At 45.9% G+C, this 18,873-nt stretch overlaps 1 protein-coding gene across 5 annotated transcripts in view; it reads right to left on the bottom strand.

Moving 5' to 3' along the window:
* LOC138750369 (glycogen synthase kinase-3 alpha-like) overlaps nt 1-16,408 on the bottom strand; it is a 75,444-nt gene extending 59,036 nt beyond the window's left edge. For 3 of the 5 annotated variants that reach the window (XM_069912434.1, XM_069912433.1, XM_069912441.1), the window contains exon 1: nt 16,309-16,408. In XM_069912434.1, the coding sequence (XP_069768535.1) occupies nt 16,309-16,403 (95 nt within the window). In that variant the 5' untranslated portion in view covers nt 16,404-16,408. Of the gene's footprint in view, nt 1-15,555; nt 15,741-16,308 lie in introns of those variants that run through there. The other 2 variants (XM_069912435.1, XM_069912437.1) reach the window with 1 other exon arrangement.
* Nucleotides 16,409-18,873: the final 2,465 nt, after the last annotated feature.

Below are 18,873 nucleotides of genomic sequence, written 5' to 3'. Positions count from 1 at the left end.
TGAGAAGAAGTGGGTATGCTATAATAGAAGGAAATACTTGGAAAGTAGTAGGATCCACGAGACTACCTGGAAGCTGGTCAGCACAATCCTGTGAACTATATGCCTTGCAGAGAGCCCTCAGAATACTGGAAAAGAAAATTGGAACGATTTACACTGATTCCAAATACGCATACGGGGTAGTGCATACCTTTGGTAAGATCTGGAAGGAGCGTGGTCTAATTACATCAAGAGGAAAGGAATTGGCACACGAACAGATGATTACTCTGACTTTAGAAGCCTTGACATTACCCCAGGAAATAGCAGTGGTCTACATACCAAGCCATCAAAGGGGAGATACCCCGACAGCAATTGGAAACAGACTGGCTAATGAAGAAGCCAAAAGGGCAGCCATGCAACAAGAAGTCCGTTTGCTGACCTTAATCCCAATAAGACAAGGCATAAAGAAGGCTCCCATTTTCACTGCTAAGGAAGAAAAGGACATGGCTCAGCTGGGCGCAAGCCAGCTGCCTGATGGAACATGGAAGACACCAGATGGAAGAATGGTTCTAAATAAAGAAATAACTCGCAATATTTTAAAACACCTGCATCATCAGAGCCACTGGGGCACCCAAGCCTTATGTGACACAGTGCTTCGAGAATATGTGTGTAAGGGAATCTACACCTTGGCCCAACAGGAGGTGCAGAATTGTCACCTATGCACAAAAATTAATAAGAAGGTAATGAGGACAGGGACCATGGGAGGTCAACCATTAGCCATACGCCCTTTTCAACGTATCCAGATTGACTTCACAGAGTTACCTCAAGTCCAAAGATGGAAGTATCTGTTGGTGATAATAGATCACTTTACCCGATGGGTGGAAGCCTTCCCAACAATAAATGCTACAGCCTCTACAATAGCTCGCCTCCTCCTAGAACAGATAATCCCCAGATATGGTATAATGGATTCTATAGACTCAGACAGGGGTCCACATTTTTCTTCAAAAATCCAGCAATTGATTTGTAATGCATTACAGGTCTCTTGGAAATTGCATACCCCTTGGCATCCACAAAGCTCAGGGAGGGTTGAACGTATGAATGGAACCCTAAAAATGCAATTGACAAAATTAATGGTGGAAACTAAAATGCCTTGGATAAAGTGTCTGCCCCTGGCTTTATTGAGAATTCGTACTGCCCCACGAAAAGATGTAGGATTGTCCCCTTATGAAATGATGTTTGGGCTTCCCTTCTGGAGTACAGTTGAGGGGTGTCCCACCTTGGGGGAAGGGGATATATTTGTTAGGAACTATTTACAGGCACTGTCACGCTCTCTTACAGATTTACGAAAGAGAGGACTATTGGCACAAACACCGCCTCTAGACTTTTCTTTACACAAAGTGGAACCAGGAGATTGGATCCTCATCAAGACCTGGAAAACTGAAAAATTCCAGCCCCAGTGGGAAGGTCCATACCAAGTTCTCTTAACTACAGAGGCTGCAGCACGAACAAGAGAGAAGGGGTGGACGCACGCATCCAGATTTAAGGGACCTGTAGAGGCGCCTCAGGACCCTGATACGAACTCAGATTGGACTTGTGTTCCTGGAGAAAAACCTCTTACCTTGCGATTTCGCAGAAAGACTTGATTCACAATGTTATTGTTATGTTCTTTGATTTTTCTTAGTTTGCCTATGTCTTTATCAGGTGTGAAATGTAAGAAATGCAGAGACACAGTGGTCCTGTTTCAGGACCACATTTGGGGAAGAAAGGAGGGTAATTTTATTTCCCATACCTCAGTTCCTGAGAAATGCTGGGCAGAATATACCACCCAACATCCATATACCCCTTGTGTGGAAAAAGAAGGAAATAATATGGGTCATTATATACAGATTCCTAATACCACTCCTTTCCCTCTTAACAGTTGGAAGGGTGACTCAGGCCCACCATGCCCTGATGGACTCTGGTTTTGCATACACCAGCGTACTATTCCAATGAAAAGTTCCACTCCACACTCGAAAGTGCCTGCCCCTTTAAGACAGCCGGACTTAGTTCGAGTCCATCCAAATAACCATGAAAGTTTCGGTCATGCAGTTGGGGGAGATAACCTTTTTGTAGATCTTGCAACTAAAATTGCAGGAACTTTTAATGTAACCAATTGTTGGGTCTGCGGGGGTCCACGGATGTCAGAGCAATGGCCTTGGTGGGTGGAGTCCCTCAATTCATTGACCATGATTTTCCGTATTTGGACAACTAACCGAACGAGATCAAGAGAAACTTGGTCTCTCTCTAACGTCCCCTCTGGTTTTTATTGTCTCTCACGAACCGGCAAATACCCAGTAGGAAAAAGTCCCTGCAAGGCTGTATGGATTCGCATTTCGCCTGGTATTTTCACTTGGTTTCCTAAACCCCTGACTTGGTTCTTATCCACTGTTTTTAAAACTAATTGCCTACCCCTGTCTAATAGCAGTATTCAGTTTTGGAATTGTACCAGTTCCACCATCACAGGACCATACCAGTCAAACCCTGTTCTTAAAAGAGTTTGGGAAAGGGGGTATGGAGTATCCCCAAATGGATTATTCTGGGTATGTGGTAATAAAGCTTATACTCGTCTTCCCTCACAGTGGAGTGGAACTTGTTTCCTAGGAATAATCCTCCCAGAATTTTTCCTCCTACCCCACGATCACGGTCATAAATTAGGAGTGAAGGTTTTTGATACATTACACCGTCAGCCCCGCTCTAGCACGGTACATTTGGGACAATGGGGAGATGATTGGCCTCCAGAACGCATAATTCAATATTATGGTCCCGCTACATGGGCTCAAGATGGATCCTGGGGTTATCGTACTCCTATTTATATGTTAAATCGCATTATTCGCTTGCAAGCAGTCCTTGAAATTGTTACAAATCAAACAGCTCTAGCCCTGCAATTACTTGCATCCCAGCAAGGTCAAATGCGCTCTGCTATGTATCAGAACCGTCTGGCCCTAGACTATCTCCTAGCCACAGAAGGAGGTGTATGTGGAAAGCTTAATTTGACTAACTGCTGCTTACAGATTGATGATAATGGCCAAGCCATTCGAAAAATCGCTGATAATATTCGTACTTTGTCCCATGTACCAGTTCAAACCTGACATCCTTTTGCAAAATTAAATTAGATAGACAAATGGTTTGGAGGAACCTGGTGGCGTACCTTATTGTGGGTCATCGGAGGTATTTTATTCCTCCTACTTGTTTTGCCCTGTATTATTCCCTGTCTACGCAGCCTGGTGATTTCCATGGTCCAACAGGCTATGCAACCAGGGGGACTGGGAGACCCCGTTAGAATTTTACTTCAACACGAGATTAATTTATCATGAAACGTTTCTCTTCCCCGAGTTAAAATCCCCATTCATATATATATAATACACACATTTTAAAGAGAGAAAGGGGTGGATTGTTATATATAGAGAATTTAGGTTAAAATGGCTTAAGTTAAAATGTGATGATTAATCATAAAAAGGGAAGCCAGAACGGACAGGGAGCTTACTAGCAGCCAAGGACAAAAGGTTCAGCTGGATATGTTTTTTTTACACATATTTTTTCATGGTCATAGTGAGAGACATGCAGGAGACAAAAGATTGATAAGAAGGGTGAGAAACAGAATTTAGTGTATGTAGAGTTCGCAGCGTACGTAACGAACGTGATAATTAAAAATGCAGTTATACTTAGAATGCTTTTGCAATACTAACCAATTAAAACAGTATTAATAAGAAGGGGAAGGGCAAACAATAAGGGTATAAAAATCAATGCACTGTATGTATCGGGGCTTAACTGGTGAGAAGCCAGTTGAGTCCAACTCTGCTGACTTGTAAATAAAGCTTGTCGTGTCATCAGTTTTAAAGAGACTCATGTGTGAGAAGTTTTATTTCTGACAGTACGTTGAGTTAAAAACACCGTAATACTTCCCTGAACAACACACCTCTCTCCGAAAACCAACAAGAACCTTCCTGAGTGGTAATCATTTACCTTTCGAGCACCAAAGCCTGGTGAACTTTATATATGTTCAATTATGTGCACAGTATATGAATGGACTGCAACAAGTGGACTTGGAGGAATGAGAAGTGAGATTGGACTGTGAACCAAAGAACTTTTCTGAACTTACACACACATTACACACATGTGCACTTAGAATTAGAAGGGGGGTAAGTTAAGTAAATTAAGTTAAAGTATTAAAATAGTGATAAGTTAAAGTGTAAATCGTGTTCATGTTTAAAGATAATTAATATCAGCTTTTGTTTTAGTCACCATTTGTCTTGGTGAATATCTATTGCTGCTGTGTTTTGGGATCCTCTGGTCTCGTAACACAGCAACTTCAGGTTATGATAATAGTCCAAAAAAGGGACCCGGCATCTTTTGAAAATTATTAATTGACTCTTCAATAATTTTTTGTAAATATCAACAAAACATAATATAATTTAACTGTTGTGTTTGTGTCGTTGGAGAAGTGCCTTTCCATTCAATCAGAATTAGAGTTTTGGGTGCCGCATTTGAGAAAAGATGTGCTGGTGTTGGAGAAGGCCAGAGATGATTTACTGGAATGATATCAGGAATGAAAGGGTTAGTGTATGAGGAACAATTGTCGACTCTTCGACTGTACTAGTTGGAGTACAGAAGGATAAGGGGGACCTCAGAGGCATTTCAAATGCTGGAAGGCCTGGACAATTAAAAACAACATTTGTTAAAGTATCCCTTTGTCTTGGTGATTTCCTATTGCTGCTAGGATTTGGGGTCCTCTGGGCCTGTAACAGTCCCAAGATGAGGTCTTCTACTCCAGGACACCCAAAATGTCTTATTTCTTCAATAAATGCAGTTTTCTCCATACTGTCTTTGATAAAGTCTGCACCCGTATCTCCAATTCTCTTTCTGCCCTTACCCCACCTCCTCTCCAGCCGAACAAGGACAGAATCCCTCAGGTTTCTCACTTACCACCCATCAGCTGCCACATCTGACTCGTTAACCTTGAACACTTCCAACTTCAGCACCATCCTCTAACCTGCTCCACTCAGATCCTCTTTTAACAGGGGCACATCTTTCTGTGACTCCCTCGACGGCACTTTCCTCTCCACCCACCACCACCTGATGCACTTCCCATTGAAACCGCAGAAATTGCCAAACTTGTCCCTTCCTATCCTCTCACCTCCATCCAAGGCCACAATCAGACCTTCCAGTTGAGGCAGTGTTTCGCATGCACCCCATCCAACTTAATCTCCTACATTTGGTTGACTCAGTTGACCTCGATATCAGCAAGTCCAAATAGAGACTGGGTGGCCATTTTGCTGAACACATGCGCTCTGTGGATCTAAACTTGAGCCTCCTGTGGCCTACCATATCAATTCTCGAACCCTTCCAACAACATTTCTGTTGGCCCCATCCTTCACCAAGGTGAGGGTAAACAATCTTAAAGAAAACACATTATATTCCTCCTGGGCAGCCTTAAACTCTATAGCATGAACACGAATGTTTCTAATTTAAGCAGCCACTCACCTCTGTCTGATTTCACTGTCTCCATCTCTTGATCTACTGCCCATTTGAATATAATTACTCCTTTAAGGTAGAAGAGTCGACATGGTGTTTTTCCTATATAGCTTGCCATTGAACAACTGGCAAAATTAAGCGGCAGTTGTTGCAGAATGAATGGTGTTATTGTTCAAAATCTGCCTGTGATCGAAAGTATTCTTGGACTGAATAGACATCTGGGCCAAATGGCTATTTAATGATAATCTGTACATGATTGTACATCCTAAAGTACAATGACTACTTCTATCCACTAAAGATTGTTAAAGAGCAAGAATAGACAATACAATCACGTAAAATTCCCATCCATACAGCACACGTATTAATACACAAAACAATCACACTTCCTTATTGGTCAGGAAGTGCCTACACTTCCAAAGGAGACTGAGGAGGTCAAGGCCAACGGCTCTCATCCTGAAATTTCACAGGAGCGCAGTTGATTCTCCTGTCTGGCTGCATCATTGGATGGTCTAGTAGCTGTAAAACATCAGACAGGAATGATGCAAAGAGTTGTGAGGATCACTGGGGTCTCCTTTTCTTCTGACGATGACATTACTGGGAGTGTTGTTCAAATAGGGCTCAAGGAATTGTACAAAGACCATTTCCATGCAGTGCTCAGCATCTTTAACCACGTCCATCATCAAAATCAGGACTGCCAGGCTGGGGAATAGTTTCTTCCCACAGGGTGTGAGATGGATGAAAAGTATCTTGTAAGTGGGATAATCATCCAAAATATTTATATATGTAGCGGCTACTTTGATAGAGCTACTAAAGGAACACACATACACCAGGTTAGTCAACAAAAGACTGCTTTATACAAACTATACAGGCTTATTTTATTTACAGCTTGTCCCGGGCTCCATGGGTCAAGGTGGAACATTATTATTTGTTTGCTGCCGATCCACGGGACCACAGGTTTAAATTAAGCCCTGTGAATGTTCCGCACCTTCCGGCAAGAGAATCCACAGATCAGCGTTCCATTCTTTGGCACGCAGCACCACGCGAGGGTTGTCAATTAAATGGATGAGTACCCAGCTCTTTGCCTTATGATTTCACGCACCCGCCAAAGAACCTTGCCCACTCAGCCCACTAGACAGCTGCTACACCAACCCCCCCCACCCCCACCCAGAACCCGTCGCCAGAAACTGAAACACCAGCTGCATGCACCTGAGGTGGACCCCCTCGCCGTCTGGGCTTGGGGCACTGAAGAGGTGAAGCGGGATCCACATGGGCAGGCTTGAGTCTGTCCACATTAAACAGCTGTGAATGCCCACCAATGTCCAAAGTATAAAGAACCCCATCTATCTTCACCACGTGGAAAGGACCCTCATACAGTCATTGTAACGGAACTCCTGGGATAAAAACAAAATCAATATCCAGGAGTGGTGGGGGAACATTCTGCTTAGAGGATCCAAGCCAGTGGTTAGGAAAAGGTTTGCTGATCGCGACACCATGTCGAAGCTGCTGAAGGATGTTCAGATCAGAGTTGGTTGTGAAATGAAAGTCCCATGAAACTGTAAGGACCGTACCATAAACCATCTCTTCGGACAATGCAGACCTATCTTCCTTTGGAGCCGTGCACACTCCCAATAGAACCCAGGGCAACTCATCAACCTAATTGAGACCGGTGAGTTGGGCCTTAAGTGCGGACTTCAGATGCCGGTGGAAACATCCACAAAGCCGTTGGACCGTGGGTGAATTCTGTTCCGCGGTCTGAAGAAATGTGGGTCGGGAAACCAAATCTAGCCATCCAATTGAAGATGAATGCTCTGGCCTTTGTCTCAGTGTCACTGGATGGCAAAGGGACGGCCACTGGCCAGCGTGTGAAACATTCTACGTCTGTTAGAATGTATCTCATGTTTTGAGATACTGGCAATGGTCCAAGCAGGTCCACATGCATGTGTTCCAACTGCCTGCGTACCGATGGGAAAGGTTGAAGAGGTGCCTTAATGTGGCACTGAATTTTGGCAGTCTGGCAGGAGGTACATGTTCAAACCCATTGAGCGACACATTTTTTCAGTCCATGTCATACATATTTATTTGACATGAGCTTGACAGATGTTCTGATGCATGGATGAGACAAGCTGTGTATCTGGTCAAAAAGACGTTGCCTCCAAGATGGTGGAATCACTGGTCGAGTGTAGCCCAAAAACATGTCACGAAGTAAGGTTGGCCACCCAGTTGTGCTGCCCCCTGCTGTATGTCCAGGTTAGTAATGGCCGTACTGTATGCCTGAACATCGGGGTCCATTGTCTAGACACTGGCTAATTCCAGAATATCAATGTCACGCTGAATATGATATACAGTCAGTCTGGACAGAATATTCGTGACGGCATTGTTTTTACCAGAAATATAGCGCACGTCCATGGTAAATTCTGAAATATATGATAGTGACCCTGCTGTCTTGCTGGCCATGGATCCGTTATTTTGCTGAAGGCAAAAACGAGCGTCTGGTGGTCTATGAACACAGTGAAATGCCGACCCTCCAAAACAAATCAGAAGTGCCATGTGGCTTGATACAATGCACGATATTTCATCTCCAATGGCCAAAGATGTCAGGAAAAGAACATGAGGAGTTGGCAATGGCCATCGACGTACTACTCAAGAACCACACCCAGGGCCGTACTCGAGGCATCAGGACTAAATGTCAAGGAAGTGTCGGGGTTAGGATGGGGGAGCATTGCTGCGTTGATTAAAGCATCTTTGGCATTGCAAACTCAACCTCTGCCTCTGTTCTCCAGGGATCATCCCTGTGCTTTGTGGTGAGGATCGGAAACCATGGTCGAAGAATGTCAGTAGCTGCTGGAATGAATCGGTGAAGAAGTTTTTCATGCCCAAGAATTTCTGCAGGCCCTGAACCGTGGTAGGTGTTGGAAAAGCACAGACTGCCTCTACCTTGATGGTTAAGGGAAATACACCATTGACCATGATCTTGTGTCCCAGGAAGTCGATGGTGGACTTGCCAAATTGTTATTTGCTATGGTTGATGGAATTCCTGCAGCCATTGGAACAGACAGCCTAAATGCAGTTGGTTATATCCTGTTCAGTTTGACTGGCTTTGAGGACGTCATCCAAGTAGATGGAAGTGAACTCTGCCCAAAGCATCTATAAGATGCTAGAAAGTTTGAGTGGCATTCTTCAGCCCAAATGGTATCTTTAAGAAATTCAAAAAGCCCAAAAGGGGTAACAATGTCATCCTTATAGACCAGGATCTGACTGTATCCCTTGACAAGATCAACTTTGGAGAAAACATGGAAAATGTGCAGATGGGCAGAAAAATGTTGCATATGAGGGAGAGGGTATCTGTTGGGTGTAGTTAATGAGCCTACAGTAATTGCCGCAGGGTCTCAATCCATCTGTTTTTTTGGGTACCGTGTGGAACGGTGATGCCCAAGGACTGTTGAAGCACTGAATGATGCCTAATATCTCCCTTGCAGTAAACTCTGCCCTTGCCTGCCGCAGTGAATCAGTTGGAAGATGATGAGCCCTGGCGTAAATCGGCAGGTCTGAAGTGTCTATGTAATGGGACACACCTTGGTCTGTTTTGGAGGTGTTGAAATTAGGAGATAATGGTGGGAAATTCATTGAGCAGGACAGCATACGCATCTTTGTGCGGGGTATGCATCCCGAGGTAGGAAATTCTCCCTTTGCTGCATACCAGTGGGTATGTTTTCAAAGTGGTGGAATGACCAATTTCCTCCACTTCACGTCTACTGGCAAATCATGGGACCTTAAAAAATTTGCACCCAAAATGACCTGTGCAACGGAAGACAATACACAATTCCGACGGAATGTCACACCTCCTTTCCCAATCGTGACCCGTCCTTTGCTAAAGCAGGGAATTGTAGCCCCATTTGCTGCTTGAAGAGCCAAGTGTTGTTATTTATGTTTTTTTTTCAAAATAGGTTGGTTGGATATTTGCACTTACTAGCGTCGTCTTGAAGATACAATAGGCCAGTCGGTACTTGTGCCAGATGCCGAGGCCCCAACTGGCAGCCGTTCTTTTCATTTCCTGCCTTTTTTCTAATAGATAAATGGCGGGACACATCTATGTGCTTTTTTCCCCATTGGCGATGGTAAAAACACCATTTTCACCGCCTATCAGTGCACTCATCCTTCTTTAACTGAACTGCAGATATAGGAGGCTTGTAGGACACGGTAGATGGATCTACTGATCAAAGAGGCTGTTTGTGAGCAGATGATTGCATTGCAGTATGATCGAGCCTGTCAGCCTCCCACGCTACATCATGGGGATGGCAGAAATCCATGTTAACGATTGGTATTGCGACACGACCTGGGAGTTTGGACAGGAATAGAATCTCAAAAAGTAAACAATGAGAATGGCCATCTGCTAATACGAGCATCTCATTCATTAGATCAGATGCATCCCTGTCACCCAGGCCCTCCATATTTAAAAGCTCATGTCTAGTCAATTCCAGGAGAAATAGGCAGAACCTGGTTTAACTGCAGCCGTGGTGGCAGCTGCTGCAGTCGTTGTGTCCATGATCACTGGAGATTCAAGCTTCGGCTGAATTTTGCATTCGGGGCTCACCATTTCTGGCGGCAACTTCGGTACAGCTACTAAAGTCATATACATACCCATGTTAGTCAACACAAGACTGCTTTATTCAAACTTTACAGACTTCTTTTATATACCACATTACTTGTCAGGGAAGATATTACAGCGGTGCTCAGGCAAGAGACTGGAGGTCTCATCGAGGGAGGCAGTGTGGGTAAAACTAAAAAATAAGAAGGGTGAGGTTACTATTATAGGGGTACATTATAGTCTGGGAAATGGGAAGGGAGAATTAGAAGAGCAAATGTGCAAGGAATTAGCTGAGATCTGCAGTAGGAATAGGGTGGTGTTGTTTGGGGATTTCAATTTTCCTAACATCGATTGGGAAACACAGTCAGTGAGAGGGCAGGATGGCTTAGAGTTTATACAATGTGTTCAGGACTGCTTTTTGCAGCAGTATGTGGAGATGCCCACTACAGGGGGTGCAATGTTCGATCTGTGGTTAGGGAATGAAATGGGATGGTTAACTGGGTAAGCAAATATGCAGATGATATGAAAATAGGGGGAGTGGTGGTGGTGAGGAAGGTTTTCTTAGATTACAGGATTTGGTTTGTTTGGAAAAGTGGACTGAAAGATGGCAGAAGGAATTTAATGTCGACAAGTGTGAGGTGCTGCATTCCAGAAAAAATAACCAAACTAAGACATATGCAGTTAAGGGGAGGGCATCGAGGAATGCAGAGGAACAGAGGGATCTTGGAGTTACGGTACAGAGTTCCTTGAAGGTGGATTGCCAGGTAGACAGGGTGGTTATGGCATATATCATAGCATAAAGTACAGCTGGAAAATGATGCTGCGACTGTTGAAGGCATTGGTGAGGCCAGGTTTGGAGTATTGTGTTCAGTTCTGGACTCATTTGTCAAAGGAAGGATATAGATAGATGGAGAGAGTGCAGAGAAGATTTACAAAAATGTTTCTTGGCTTACAACAGCTAGAATCCAGAGAAAGATAAAGGAGGGCTCATCGAGGGAGGCAGTGTGGGTAAAATGAAAAAATAAGAAGGATGAGGGTATATTATAGGCTGCCAAATGAGACATGGTGAGACATTATTAAGAGTTTGCTATCGATCCATGGAACCAGCAGGTTTAAATTAAGCCCTGTGAATGTCCTGTACCTACCCGTAGAAGACACCACAGATCAACGTGCTGTTCCTCGGCATGCAGCACCGTGCACGTGTGGTCCATTAAATGGGTGAGTGCCCAGTGGTCTGTTTTATGGTATTGCGCGACGTCGGAGAACTGCGTCACCAACGGTTCACAACGTGGGCTGTGTGCCCGCTTGGCCCTCTACATATATTTATTTAGTTGATTCATTTGGTCATTACGTGCTGCATATTGTGTGCTTTTGTGCAGGCACCATGGTAGTTTTGTCGGGTTGTAGATGTACGACCCAGTGCATCACTCCATGGATTCACAGAATATAACAGCACCGATACAGGCCCTTCAGCTTTTCTAGTCTGTGCCAAACTCTTATTCTGCCTTGTCCCACTGACCAGCAACCAGTCCATCACCCTCCATCTCCCTCGTATCCCTGAACTTGTCCAAACTCTTCATTGCTAACATTGAGCTCACATTTCCTCATGCAGCTGGCAGCTTGTTCCACTTTCCCACCACCTTGTGTGGAGAAGCTCCCCCTCATGTTTCCACTAAACTTTTCCCCTTTCATCCTTCGCCCATGTATTAAGGACTTTTCCAAGAGGCAGTCTCAAGAAAACAACCTCTATCCTCAAGGACCCTCACCACCCAGACCAGGCGTACTTCACACTGTGATCACCAGGGAAACAGGTCCAGGAGCATGAAGACGAACACCCAATGGTACAAACACAGCTTCTCCCCCTCTGCCATCAGATTTTTGAATGGACAAGGAACCACAGTCACTCCCTCACTTACTCTTCATTTTGCACAAATGGATTTCTTTTTTTAAAATGTAATTTAGATCAATATTTGCACCTGTATTATTGCCACAATATGACAAATTTTCTGACATGTTCATCACAATAAATTTTTAATTCTGAACACTGCGCGTACATCAGAAAACAATCATAGCTCAAAAAACATTTCAAAAGATGAATTAACTATTTCCATGCACCCTCCCCTTTTATGTCTATTTTTCTAAATCCACTCCATGATCTAGACTTCTCCACTTAAACCCAACCCACATTTCTTCTCCCATTCAAAGTACTCAGTAATACACCAAGAAAGTAAAATAAAATCTCAATGCTGGAAATACTCAGCAGGTCATCTACTGGAAAAATAATCGGAGTTAAAACCTTCAGGTCGATAACCTTTCACTGGGATTCAGAAAGATGATCAAACAAACCTGATTCTCTTTGCTGAGAAAAAGAAGAGGGGAAATAACAAACTGAATACGTGGGATGAAAAGCCCAAGCTGCAGAAATGGCAGTGGTGCTGGATGAGTGGAGTCGACTCATTGATCACCACATCTGTCTGGATGGAGGGGTAAAGGATAAACAAGACAAACATGATGCCGTCACTGTGAGGAACAATACCACAGCTGCAGAGAATCTGAAATGAAGGAATGGTGAAAATACTTGTTTTTGGATCAATGTGACAAAATTTGACCTGACAAAAGAAAACAAAATTGTTTTGCCCTGCCATTACTCTCTAGATCAGGGGTGTCAAACTCAAATTCACAGAAGGCCAAAATTAAAAACTTGGACTAAGTCGAGGGCCGAACTAAATATTTATTGAAAATTTTCAACAACATCTGTATGTTTTCTCTTCTTTCAACATATGTAATGCTGTGTCCATTTTGGCCTGCATCAGGACTCAGCATTTCCTGCTCACTCCTCAGGCTCGAGGCCTCTATTCACCCTCGACCCATCATCTCTCTATCTGACCAGTCCTTTACCCAACCTCTACTCACCCCTCACTCCACTCGCTCTGCCTCTACCTACCCCATCCTATACACGCCCCTCTACTGCCTCTCCCCTCAACCTGTTCCTCCCTCTACCCGTCTCTCACCCTCTAATCACCCCTCCCCTACTCGCCCTGCCCCTTCCCTTTTACCTCTTCCCTATCCACCCCTCCTTCTACTCATCCCTCCCTCTAACTGCCCCTCGCACCACCATAACTTCCCCTGCCCATTACTCCTCACCTACACCCTCTGCCTACCCCTGCTTACCCACCCACTCAGGCCCAGTGCGCTGCCGATCAGCTTTTGCGGACAGCCACCATCTCTCTCTTCATGTGCAGGGCCAAACCAGCTGTCCCTGGGGTCCGCGCGGGTGCAAGCGCTGAAGGCCGTGGCGACTGGGAGAAGTGCGCTTGTGCTGTGGAAGTGTTGTCCGGTGCCAGTCGCGCGGGGCTCGCGCTTCCCAGGGGCCATACGCAGCCTGCCATGCCCGTCGCGCCGACAGGAAATCACAGGCGCTCGCCAATCCGCCGCACCGCTCGACAGGTGGGAGAAGTGACTGGTTGTGCGGGGAGCGTTCCAACCGGCTTGCCGGCTGATGACATCGACAGACTTCTCGTGTTACAATTTCTCGTGTTACAATGGGGAAGGATGTGCAATGAAGGGGGAGGATGGTGGGGGTGACATTACCAAAAAACAGCATCGGTGGGCCACCTCTAATACATTTTTGAAATGATCTTGCGGACCAAATATAATTATATCGCGGGCCACATTTGGCCCGCTTGCCAGAGTTTGACATGTGTGCTCTAGATCAAGGGCACAATAAAATAGTCCAGAAGCCAACATTATGAAATTGAACAGAGAAGTTATACCAATCGGCAGCAAGAGATAAAACACAGTTACATGATTCCATGAAAGTGGTGTCACAGGACGACAGGGTTCTAAAGACAGCTTTTGTCATCTTGGCCTTCATTAATTAACATATTGAAAATAGGAATTGGGAAGTTATGGTGAGGTTGGATAAGTAGATGGTCAGGCCAAATTTGGAGTATTGTGTGGAGTTCTGGTCACCTAGCTACAGGGAGAGTATTAGTAAGATTGAAAGAGTGCAGAGAACATTTACTAGGATGCTGCCAGGTCTTCAGGAGTTGAGCTACAGGGAAAGGTTGAACAGGTTGGGACTTTATTCCTTGGAGTGTTGAAAAATGAGTAAGAGATTGCTTAAAGTGGAATATGAATGGGAATAAAGGCTGAGAAAGACTGCAGTGGACCCAATTGTGAAGGAAATATTTTGCCTGAGAAAAATTGTCACTGGCCCATTTCCTCTGGAGTTATGAAACCACGCACAGAACAAGTCAATGAGGTACACTTAAAACAGTGGTTTTCAAACTTTCTTTCCACTCACCTCCCACTTTAAGTAATCCCTTACTAACAGAGCACTTCTGGCATAAGGATTAAGTAGAATATGATCCGGGGGGTGGGGGTGGGGTTGAGGAGGAGTTTGAAAATCACTGCTCTAGATGAAAAGGTTTCTGCATCTCAGTTTGAAACAGACATCCTTTTATTCTGAGGTTGTTCCCACTGATCCTAAACTCTCCCACGACTGGCAACATCCTCTCTATCCAGCCCTTTCACTATTCATCAGATTTCAATGAGGTCCTGTCTCATTGTTCTAAACTCGGGCGAGTCCAGGCCCAGAACCATCAAATGCTCCTCAAACATTATTCCTCTCATCACCAGGATCATTCTTGTAAACCACCTGTGGGCCATCACATCCTCTCTTAGAAATGGGGCCTAAAATTGCTCACAACACTTATTAGATCAGGACAACCAGAAGGTGGTCACGGGAGGGGAAGCCAGCTGCAGGACTGCCTCGAGTCCCTGGATTGGATCGTGTTCAAGAACTCACCTGAGAAACTGAATCACTGTACCAGGAACATAGCGAACTTTATCAAATCAGCTGTGGACAAGGGTGTCCCCACCAAATTGTTCAGGGAGTTTTCTCAACCAGAAATCCTGGATGAACAACAATATCCAGAAATTGCTGAGAGCCAAATCACAGTTTGGAGATACAGATACACAAGGAGCCAATACGAACCATGGAAAGCCATCTCGCAGGTAGTGGAGATTCAGCATGAGAATGGAAACAACAAAGGATACCCATCAGCTGTGTCAGGGGCCTAAATGACATAAAGTGCTGCAAAAACAAATCTGGTGCAGTGGGAGATGGCAAAGCCTCACTCCACATGAACTCAATGCCTTCTACACCTGATATGACCACTAGTACAGGGAAGAACCACTGCACACCCCTCCCCCCCTACATCTCTTGATGATCTGCTGCTATCAGTAACCGAAATGACAACATGGGCTGCCTTCAGGAGAGTGAATCAAAGGAAAGGATCAAGCCTGGATGGAGAACCCAGCAGAGGACTGATAACCTGTGTTGACCAACTGGCCATGGATATCTTCAACATCTCACTCCGACAGGGAGTGGCACCCACCTGTTTCAAATAGGCATCAAACATACCAGTTCCAAAGAGTGGGGTAATCTTCCTAAATGATGATTGACGAGTGACACTCACATCCAGTGATAGGGTGGATTGAGGGGCTGGTGTTGAAGTACATCATCTCCTGTCCAAAGGGCGACATGGATCAATTCCAATTTGGTTAATGCAGTACCAGACCTATGGCAGATGCCATCTTCACTGGCTCTGCCAAAACCCTGAAACACCCAGATGACAAAGGTGAATCCATCAGAATGCTCTTTATTGACTAGAGTCTGGCATTCCAAACCATCCTCCCATCAAAGCTGATGAGGAAACTCCAAAGTCCTGGGTCGCCACAACATACTGTGCAATTGGATCCAGAATTTCTTCACCTCCAGTCCCCAATTAGTGTGGATTTGCCCTCCTCCCCCCCCTGCCCTCCTCCCCCCCCGCCCTCCTCCCCCCCCTGCCCTCCTCCCCCCCTGCCCTCCTCCCCCCCCCTGCCCTCCTCCCCCCCCTGCCCTCCTCCCCCCCCCTGCCCTCCTCCCCCCCCTGCCCTCCTCCCCCCCCTGCCCTCCTCCCCCCCCCTGCCCACCTCCCCCCCCTGCCCTGCCCTCCCCTCCCCCTCCCCTTCCCTCCCCTCCCCTCCTTGCCCAGCCTCCCCCTCACCCTCCAACTCCCCCTTCACCCTCCCCCTTACCCCTGCCTGGCCCCGCCCCCTCCCCTCATTCACCTGCCCCGCCCGCTCCGGGCTCCCGCCCCTCCCATCCCCCTCCCTCTCCCTCATCCGCCTCCCCTCCCCACCCCCTGCACCGACGCCTCGGCTCCACCCAAACACACCGCCGGTACCGGCCGCTCCCGGGTGGGTCCCGGCGGGCTGCGGGTCGCCCGCTTTCCCTGGACCGCGCGGCTGAGGAAGGTCCCGGCGCTGCCGCCAACTTCATTCCATTCGCGCCCGCGGCGACGCGACGGACCCCGATCAGACGACGCCGCCGCCAACGTCCCACCTCCTCACAGCACGAGCCAATCAGCCCGCGAACCCGCCCATCAATCCAACCCGACTTCAGCATCCAATCCAATAGCGGCCTCACTGAATCAACCCATTGGCTCGCGCAACTGAAGCAACCAATCAGCGAGCGATCGAGCGAACACACATGTGAAACCAATCAGCATCGCAAGACAGAAAACAGGCAGTGGAAGGAGCAGGAGACCTTTCGGCCCTTCCACTTACAACTACCCCAACAACTCAATCAAATCCTTGGGAAACACAGGATCACTTTGTCTTGGCTCCAGGATTCCTCTGATCTCAAGAAATACATTGTACCCCAACTGCAAGGGAGACCATTTATTATCAAACTTTCCTTTATATTTATTACCGCTTCCAATTTAATGGAGGACACAAGTGGTTGTGTCAGCCAGCTGGACCGCCTCGGGGAACCTCATGGAGCAGGCAATCATGGTGAGAAGGTAACTCATCCCGCGGGAGGCCAGTAGTGACCCTACAATGTCATTGTAGATGTGGCTGAACCTATGTGGTGCTGGCTCGAATGTCTGGCATGGTGCCTTCACGTATGTCTGTATTTTGATCATCTGGCAGAGTGTGCAGGCCTTGGCCCACTGACAACCTGTTTCTGGAGGCTCAGCAAGACCAACCGATTGACCACCATTTTGACAGTACTGATGGCCGGGTGCGTCAGATTGTGCACCTCATCATAAAACTGCCATCTCAATGCTGTCGGCACGATGAGGTGGGGTTTGCCATTGAAATGTCGCAGAGGACCGTCTACTTACCAGGATCGATGTTAACATCGTCTAGCCTGAGCCTGGACATTGCTGTCTTGCTTGCAAGGATCTCAGGGTCATCCTGCTGTCCCCTGCCGAGGGCTAAGTAGTCTATTCACTGGGACAGGGCCTGGACAGACTTGATTGCGGGGATGGGGCAATGCGTCACCCATGATGTGTTGAATGTCTGTAGTGAACTCAGACTCATATGAGAGGAGTCGCTGCTGCTTGGCCGACCACAGGTCTAACACTTTATGGAAGGCAAAAAATAATGGCTTCTGGTCCATGAAGACACTGAATTGTCTACCTTCCAAAAATACCTTAAGTGCCTGACTGCCAGGTACAGCACCAATTGTTCTCAGTCAAAGACGCTGTATTTGAGTTCAGGTGGCCAGAGGTGTCTGCTAAAGAAGGACAGGGGCTGCCATTCCCCTTTGATGAATTACTCCAGTGCATCCCCTACTGCTGTGCAGGAAGCATCTACTGTGAGAGTGGTGGGTGTCTCTGGCCTGGCGTGTACCACAAGGGTTGTGTTGGCCAGTGCGTCCTTGGCCTTCTGGACGCCTCCAAATCCTATTGTCCCAGGTAATGTCTTTACCTTTCTCCGCATGATGAGGGCCACGGGGAGGCGTGGCAAGATGGCGTAAGGATCAGACGTGCCTTCCAGTCCTCTCCTGACTCTATCTTAATGTTTTGTCTAGAAATGCCCGTTAAAATTCTTTAAAAGTTTAGATAACTTCAGTGCTGTTAATTTAACTTATGATGGTAAAATTGGTGGAAAAGAGCAAAAAAAAAACGACAACAGATTATCAAAAAACTACATTTTCCAAAAGTTCAAGTTTTGGAGCCTACCTACAGGAAAGACATCGAGACTCAGCCTGAAATGGATCCCAGGAGAAAGGTACAGCTTTCGGATGTTGAGTTCAATATTACATCGGTAGAGCCCTCTAAAGAGGATGCCAAACAGCCTTTAGAACAAAGAGTTACTCAGGTTCGCACATGTGCAGTAGCATCTGACGGCAATGTTATGAATGAACCACTTGTAGTAACATCAGTTGAAGTACCGGCTGGGGAAAGGCATTTGTCAACTGTAGCGGTGGCACTGCAAACTGCACCTTTTGAGATAAAAGAACCTATACAACTTGATGGACTGGAGAAAACCCAGGCCAGCGTCCTCCAGTCATTGCTGGAGAGGCTGTGGCAGGGGTTTCCACACGCAGCTATACTACAAGGAAGACAACCAGAATGAAGGAAGCAAAAGAAGACCCTTTGGTTATGCAGAAGAAGCAGGAATCTGTTGAGCCAGAATCTCTTCCAATTGAAAAGATTCTTGTGAATCTTGAATCTAAATTATCTTATACAATGCAGGGATTATCCAAGATTATGACTGAACTTGGTACTAGGTTTAATACTCTGTGGTGAAAATACATTCTCAACAGATGGCTGAGTTTGGAGCTTTTAAGCTTGAAGTGAGAGATAAATTTAATTCGTGTGAAGAAGATATATACGAAATACGAGATCATGTTTCAGATGTGACCAAAATGGTCAAAGACTTACAAACTCAAAATAAAGATTTGGTGAAAAAGATTGATTATTTGGAAAACCAATCCAGACGGAACAATATAAAGATTA

This window comes from Narcine bancroftii, unplaced genomic scaffold (genome assembly GCF_036971445.1).
Source record: "Narcine bancroftii isolate sNarBan1 unplaced genomic scaffold, sNarBan1.hap1 Scaffold_125, whole genome shotgun sequence".
Lineage (NCBI taxonomy): Eukaryota > Metazoa > Chordata > Chondrichthyes > Torpediniformes > Narcinidae > Narcine > Narcine bancroftii.
Note: the sequence above shows the minus strand (reverse complement) of the source record. Positions and strands in the feature narration are given on the sequence as shown.